This window comes from Erythranthe guttata, chromosome 3, assembly GCF_056151865.1.
Source record: "Erythranthe guttata isolate IM_541 chromosome 3, IM_541, whole genome shotgun sequence".
In the NCBI taxonomy this organism is placed as follows: domain Eukaryota; kingdom Viridiplantae; phylum Streptophyta; class Magnoliopsida; order Lamiales; family Phrymaceae; genus Erythranthe; species Erythranthe guttata.
Window position 1 is genome coordinate 542,356 of NC_142535.1, and position 8,401 is coordinate 550,756.

The 8,401-nt window shown below is 32.7% G+C and overlaps 1 protein-coding gene across 2 annotated transcripts; it reads right to left on the reverse strand.

Annotated features, from left to right (window-relative positions):
- Positions 1 to 163: 163 nt before the first annotated feature.
- On the reverse strand, positions 164 to 6,287 carry LOC105953677 (squamosa promoter-binding-like protein 14). 2 transcript variants are annotated; one of them, XM_012977357.2, is made up of 11 exons: positions 5,773 to 6,287; positions 4,686 to 5,396; positions 3,949 to 4,145; positions 3,020 to 3,762; positions 2,864 to 2,938; positions 2,468 to 2,575; positions 2,260 to 2,377; positions 2,029 to 2,164; positions 1,815 to 1,941; positions 1,158 to 1,727; positions 164 to 920 (listed from the first exon to the last, which is right to left on the reverse strand). In XM_012977357.2, the coding sequence occupies exons 2-11, from the start codon at positions 5,324 to 5,326 to the stop codon at positions 486 to 488; spliced, it is 3,150 nt and encodes a 1,049-aa protein (XP_012832811.2). In that variant the 5' UTR covers positions 5,327 to 5,396; positions 5,773 to 6,287; the 3' UTR covers positions 164 to 485. The 2 variants fall into 2 exon arrangements, with proteins under 2 accessions (XP_012832811.2, XP_012832812.2); XM_012977358.2 differs by having other exon boundaries at positions 4,686 to 5,382; positions 5,773 to 6,153.
- Between the last annotated feature and the right edge of the window lie 2,114 nt (positions 6,288 to 8,401).

An 8,401-nucleotide genomic window follows, 5' to 3' on the forward strand; every position in this document is an offset into this window, starting at 1 on the left:
TTAATAATATCAAAGATCCATGGCCAAGAGAAAGACCTTCCATCCAACAAAACGAGAGCCGCACACGAGGATATTTCACTTCGCATTAGCAAAAAACAAAGTGTGCATCAAACGAAGCCAATCAACCAAAAGCCACGAAATACTAAATAAGATACTCGACCGATAAAAACGAGAAAAATCAAAATTAACAACCCTAAATTCCTCTTATTGCAGTACACTATGTTCACGAGAAACGAAAAAAAAAAAAACATTTATCTTCTACTATCTAATACTGTACTATTGCACACCTATTTCTTTACAGTAATTAATAAACTTACAGTGAGTAACTCCTTAGGTCCAGTTACCACGACGAGATTTTACAACGGCTGCAATAATTAGCTTAATAAGTTAAAACCACAAACTCCAGTTACCCTTGGAAACTGCTAATCGAAACTTTGCTGACTATTGCGAATTTGCCAAAATAGCCTCGTGAGTATTAAATTAAATTAAATTGCACCATAGCCCAAATTCTCCCATGCAAACGGAGAAACACAGCCAACATAAGGATGCCCTCTTAGGAACACACAGACACAAACACACACGGCAGCTACAACGAGCATTGAATGGATATATGGACGCTGAAGCAATCCTTTAGAACCCGAAAACTTCTTTTTGCTGTTGTGTACGCGTACTGCAAGGGCACATTTGGAACAAGATTTCTGCGTTTGATTGAATGTGGAGATTGTTTTGTCTCTCTTGTCCACTTCTGATTGAGACTGAACGATCTCGTTTTCGATTGATAGAGAGACTTGACCGTTTTCTTTATCTGCAATTTTACGGGCAACAAGGGCATTATAGGAATGATTATTCGTCATCAGTGCATATGCGTATGGAGAAAGCCCGTTTGCATCGAGGGCGGTATTCCAACTCTGCAATCCGATCTGCGTAAAATAAATCAAGATCTTGAGTGAAGAGATATATTAAAAAATGTAACTGCAGCAAGCAAGCCAATTTGCAAATCCCATCATAAAACAAATCAGACCGAACCGACGTTGAAATTCTCTTTTAGGCTCTGTTTTGGTTCATTGATTTTGAAACGAGGAAAATGAAAATAAAAAATTTGAAAATCTCTTAGTATGTTTGGTTCCTGAGGAAAATGGTGATGAAAAAAACTGTACCTTCTGTGGATCACTCGTGAGAGCATCAACCATATCATCTGAAGACGGTGTACATGCAGCCAAATGTAGAGGCGTGATACCACCAGGTCCAGCCATATCGGGTGTAAAAAAGAACTTTCCAGAAGCTTCCGAAGAGTCAATAACAGAATAACGAACAAGCAAATCAACCATGCTCAAACACCTCCTTTTGACTGCTCTGTTCAATAAGTGAATTTCTGATAGCAACTCCAAAGACTCCTTTTCCAATAACCCTTTCCTACCCAAGTTCAGTTCTAGCAGAATGTCCAATAGGGTTTTCACCAAAGCACAAAAATCGTGCTCAACGGAAAATATAAGAAGAAATTTGAACCGATTTATTCTATAATCAGGTATTCCAAATAAGAAAGAGTTCTGTTTTCTTTGGAAAAGCCATCCAAGTTCGTCCAGGAATCCAAGGGCTTTTTCCCTGTAAATACCATCAGATACTCCAGCAGTTCCATTTATCTCAGGCTCAAGAAGTCTCAATTCTTGGCAGATGGTATTATTTGCTATAATTACTGGAAATGAGGTACCTTTAAAATTATTTTCAACCTGTAAACAAAGAAATATATATTTCCTTGATTAAAAAAAAAAAAATCAATATTGTTTTCGAAAATTGATAGTATGATGAAGTACTACCTCAATGAAGCAGCGTCCAAGTGTGCCATTGACCTTGAAGCAAGCCAAGGTAACCTCATCAAATGGAGTGTCTTGTGATAATGGGACTTCATTAATATTATATCCAGTTGCATGAGTGCAATGAATCCTGCATAATAAATAAAATAAAACATTTTTCATGAAAAAACGAACAAGGGTTTTTTTAACTATTTTATAATATCAATTAATTACATACATAGTGCCTGGAGCAGTCAAACTTCTACCCCTCAATAGAAGAGATGTCTCTTGTCCACCAACAACAGCCAAAGGTGAGACTGCGATCAGTTCTGGTGTATTCCAAGTTCTCCAAGATTTGCAGAGACGAATCTTTCCTGAAGATGAATTACACAAAATCAGGATAAGAAAAAGTAAAAATAGGGTATACAATAAAGAAAGTATTTATAACCATAATAACAGCAATCGTTACCCTCTTTGTGGGACACCCTTTGACGGTCCGTGTGAACTAAGAATCTTCCGTTTCCCCAAAAGTCAATGTCGACATCTTTGACCAACGACTTCACGTAATTAAGAAGATTTTCGTCGATCTGCGAAGACAGCAAAAAAAGGCACACAAGATGGTCAATAAAAATATGCACATTAGCAAACACATATATAATTCACAGGAGAGCACTCACTTGATCCCACGTAAAAGATGGCATCGATAAATACAGAGATAGAACTATGCAACCAGGTCTGATGTAGCTTTCCATTTCAGATGGACTGTTAGAAAGCCAGCTGTATATCTGGAAATAGATACAACAGCAACAGGTCTCGGATATTAGCCAAGCAAAAGTAGAAAAAACTAATGTTCAATCAGACAGAATAGCCGAACAATTTTATTAAGAATAGAGAGACATAATAGAGACAGATACATTATTGAATGAACCCGCAGAAAGACTTATTCCCTTAGACAAGAAAGAAATCACTAACATAGATAGAAAAGAATTACGTAATAGAATAGATTCATATTCTCACATAAATTCATAATTATATTATAACAAAGATAAAGTCAAAAAAGCATAAACACTAACCTGAGTCTGTAGCGATCCAGGCAAATGGCTGGGATCCTTGTCAAACAATTTGAAAATAATTCTACCCGTACGATCCTATGAGGAAAATCATGTCAAAACAAGAATTACAAAGAAAAAAAAAACTCAAATAAAACAGGAAAATGATGAATATAATACCTGTGCGTCAGAATTGAGGCTCGATGGTGAATGATCAGACCCAGAAGAAGCATACCCAGCTCGATAAGGAGAACTCTGAATCGAACCATTTTCAGTAGCTAACTTTGAGCTTCCAAAAAGCTGAAGAGAAGTACTGCACCCATTACTCATCGTTGCTTTCACATACGCAATTTCACCTACATTGTTCGATAAACAATCATCCTTCATCGTCCTCATCGGAAATAAATCGTACACAACAGGTGGCGAAGAGAGAGGTGTTCTGTCTACAGAAGGATTACTGCTACCAGACGAAAGAAAATTCCCATCAGAAGGCAGTTTCATCGACCTATAATCTTCGGGCGAGGGACTGAACAGCTCTAGAGGCACACACGGGGAGGTCTCTTGTACTTCTTCCATGGGAGAATGGTAGCTTGTGCTACTTCTCTCTCCTCCAACAGTGGGGAATACGATGATAGTATCTCTATTGTTGTCAACACATGGTGACTTACTTTTTTCGGAGTCGCTTCCTTGAGAGCTTGTGTGAGCTGAAAGAGCAACGAGCAAGTTCTTGGTTGATGTTGAAGAATTGTTTTTTCCATTTATTTGGTTTTGATTTTCGGAGGGTACATTATTGAGAACAGTGCCATTCGGTTTCGATGGCATGTTTGTTTGAGCTGGCAATGAATGTATTTTGCTGAGAATTTGTATGAGCTGATCTTTGTCGGGTATTGCTGGGATTTTACCGCTCCTCTCCTCGGTGTTCCCTATGATAAACCGAAAAATAGCATTTAGCAGAATTATTGGATGTTTAAAATTGTTAAAAATATATATATATATTAATTTTACAAACTCCTAACTTCTAAAAAGTTAAGATTAGCAAAGATATTTGGTTTGAACAATTTCCATTTGTAATTGTTTAGGGTTGAAACATTTGTTAGCTGATTTGATACCTTGTGCGCGACTTAGCACAGCCAATAAGTTAACGATGTCACTATCATTGACAGTGTTGTCACGGGCACAAGGAACTAATGACTGTGGAGCATTGACAGTATCTTCTGGCTGCGTTTTCCTTCTCCTTCTGTTATGCCCAGCGAGTCTGCGCCTACAACTTCTTTTTCCCTCGTCAAATTCTGAAAGTGGATGGAATCTGGCAAGATTGAATACGCACATTAGAAAATTATACACACACACACACACACGCACACACACACACACACACACACACACACACACACACACACACCAATGTCTCATATGGTTCTAAATTTCTTACTTCTTGAAGACACAAGTAGGGATTTAATTAGTATGTGAGAATTGTTAACAAGCACTAAGCAGTTGTGAGAATTGTTAACAAGTACTAAGCAATTGTGAGAATTGTATAACTTCCTCAAAATAAATGCTTTTATGACTTGTACTACAAGTAACACATCATGTTGCACACGAAAATTCACTCGAATACAAAGAGTGTAAATATTGGTTAAAAATCTGTTTATGGTGCAAGTTCTCGGATGTAAATTTCTGGATTGCAACTTCGACTCGAAACCAAAGCAATAGAGTCTGAGAGAAAGGACAAAAGTGTATACTTCATTTAATGCGATTTAAATATCCGAAGAACTCCAAAGAATTAAAAATATGTTTCAAACAGTTTACAAAGCAAGCAAATGTGTGAAACTTTGAATACACGAACCTGCTGCACTGCTGGCAAAACCTCTGCATCTGTTTCCCCACTAATGCATTACCAGCTTTGCTGTGAAACTCACACACCTTGTGCCGCCTATGATAGTCCTTTGCGGCAGACAAATCTTTAACACAATTATCGACTTGGCAAACTGGATAATTAGCGCCACCTGGCGATCCAGATCTCACTCTCTTGCTAGGCCTCAATTGCATCTCCACTGTATTGTTATTATTATTATTAGTATTATTAGTATTATTATTATTCACACCACCTCCATTTTCACCTCCAAGCTTCAATCGAAGATTTTCATCATCTCCTCCAGTTCGATCGGGCTTTCTAGGAATCGGAGCACCGTTTAGTACCTCTTTCCTAGCTGGCAAGCTTGTCTGAATCTGAATTTGTGGGGCCCCTCCTCCCACATCGAATCCATTATCACATTGCACTGGCTTAGCTACAAATCTTGCACTGTCCCAATTCCATGATTTGGGGTTCCAGTTATCAGAAGGAGACTTGTTATGAACAGAATTCGAAGAGTGGAAAGGCGGGCCCCGTTTCTTGGATGTTGGATTATACGAATCGTGAAATCTTCCGACCATTGATTGGTGGATGACTGTAGGAGAAACCACTTGCGCGGCGCCCAAGTCTTCCATTTCTCCCAAGATGACAGCGATCTTTGTATAAATCGAAACAATCGAAAGAAAAACACCTGCACACAGGAAACTGAGGAATCTTTGGAATCAGAAGACTTTTCAGAACAAAATAATCAGAGCAAAAAATACTAATTATTTTCTTCTCAATAGTCCTAGATTTGTAATATACATCCAGTAAGTAAAAGATTAGTAGTTGTAAATATCACCCAAAAAACAATATATGTATATATATATATAAAACAAACCCTAAAGAAACATAAAATTAAATCCATCTCAGACTGTGTTTGTGTTTCAACAGGTTCAGCTAATTATCTTTTTAAGGAGAAACCCTTTGTTGGGTTTAACTACCACCACACGAATCAACAGATCAACAAACAATGAATTTCAACAAATAAAATAAAAAGAAAAAGAAAAACGAAATCGAAATCAAAAGCGAAAGAAGGTACCTTTCTACGGGTAGAGAGATTTCATCTCCAACAAAGGTCAACGTTGATTCATATCATGTTCAATCAACAAACGTTTGAACTCATAAAACAGCAACCCCCACTTTTTCTTCTTCTGATTAACAACTAACTAAGTAAAACTAGGGCAGATTCATTCTCTCAACGGAAGAAGAAGAAGAAGAAGATGACTCGGTTGACTGATTCCAGAAATCGGAGGAGGAGAAATGAAATGAAATGAAATTGAATAGATTAGAGTACGGAGAGATCTGCACGAAAACAGGAGAAATGAGATGAAAGGACCCAAAAGCACTCTCTCTCTCCTCCTCTCTCTCTCTCTAGATATATATATAAATATATAAATATGCAGTACACAGCACAGCTATAAGTATCCTTTGTTTACTTTGTTTCACATAATTCACATTTTCTTTCCTTCTTTACTTTTTTTTTTTATTTATCTGTTATTATTGCCTCCACAGTCAATGGTAGCTTTCTTAGTGGCAACAAATTAAAGTACACACAGTAAAATGTAAATTGAAGAAGAGGTAAATAAATGTAAATAGTGGCCGCCGGTGTGGACCACCACCACCACCACCACCACCACCACCACCCTTCCCTTTTCTTTTCTCATCTTCTGCCACTTATTATTATTTAATGTTTTATTTATGATTCGTCTGCCTAATTATCCTATTTGTACGCGCGAGCCAATTTTTTTTCTTTTTTAATTATAAATAAATAAATAGTTACTAATAAAAATTGTTATGAATAAAGAAAATATATTCAAGACTTGACGATTTAATTTTATTTTAATAGATATAAAATTAGAATTTTTTTTAATAATTATAATTATTGAACAAAATATAATTATTTTTTTATACATTTAAACTATAACTAAAATTATTAATTATTTAAAGTCAAAAAAATGGTAAAATTCATTTCATAAACAATTGCGCTGTGTCCTATAATTATATTAAATTTATGTATCTATAATTTTCCAAAAATCGTTACTTAAATTTGCATTAAATATCGTTATAAATTTCTTATCTTCCTTTTGGGGGAATTATTATCATTTTTATTATTTATCTATATATAATATAAAAAGAGGATCTATGCCCTCAATGATTGACATGTGGCAAATGATGATGTCATTTATCAAAATTGCTTAGTTGGAGTTCAATTGATGAGGTGGATTCTTCAATTGGTGAGTTGTAAATTTTATTTTGGTATGTATTTAAGTTATTTCCTATTTAACATTTATACACTCATTTAAACAATTACCACGTGTATATATATTATTTCCAAATATTTTATAAATTCAAAATAAAAAAATCTTATTTACATTTCCAGTATTTCAAAATAAATTTATTGGTAGTCTTTTTAAAAACATTCATACACTCAATATTTTTACGATTATTCGAATAATTTTCAGATTTTTTTTTAATATTCAAATATTAAAATAAAGGAATACAGTTGTTTTTTTTTAATCTTCAATATTTTGGAATATTCGTATATCCATTCAATAAAATAATTATTAAAAAAATTATATTAATATTGTTTAATAATGCATTAAAATTCGATTTCAAATTAACATATTAATAATATATTATGAAATTTATAATCTATATATAATATAAAAAGAGGATCTATGCCCTCAATGATTGACATGTGGCAAATCATGATGTCATTTATCAAAATTGCTTAGTTGGAGTTCACTTGATGAGGTGGATTCTTCAATTGGTGAGTTGTCATTTTTAATTTGGGATGTATTTAAGTTATTTCCTATTTAACTTTTGTACACTCATTTAAACAATTACCACATGTATATATATTATTTCCAAATTTAATATTTTATAAATTCAAAATAAAAAAATCTTTTTTTATATTTTCAGTATTTCAAAATATATTTATTGAAAAAAATCATGAAACTCAATTTTTTTACGAATATTCAAATAATTTTCAGAAAAAAAACATATTTTTAAATATTAAAATATTAAAATAAAGGAATACATTGTTTTTTTTTTTTCAATATTTTGGAATATTAGAATATCCATTCCATTAAAAATAATTATAAAAAAATTTTTCTTTTTTAATTTAACTATTTTATAAATATACAATTTTTTTGTATATACAAATATTCAAATATTTTTCATAAAAAAAACATTTTTTTTAATATTAAAATATTAAAATAAAGGAATACGTTATTTATTATTTTTTTTATTTTCAATATTTTGGAATATTCGAATATCCATTCCATTAAAAATAATAATAAAGAAATGTTTTATTTTTTAATTGAACTATTTAATAAATATACAATATTTTTTGTATATAATTTTTATTGTATCATGTTTCAAATTAAAAATAATTATACTATTTAATAAATATACAATATTTTTCATTATTAATTCCTTGAAATGTATTATATTTTATTTCCGATTTTTTTATATTACGTATATATTTTTGTATTTTTTCAGTATTAATTCCTTGAAATATATTATATTTATAGAATTAGAAGTTTAAAATTTTGAATTAAAATTAATATATCAATTTCAATATATTATCAAAATTTATATTTTTTATTATTAGAAAAAGTGTGTATATTTCATTTATTTTAATTTGAATGTATTATGAATTTATA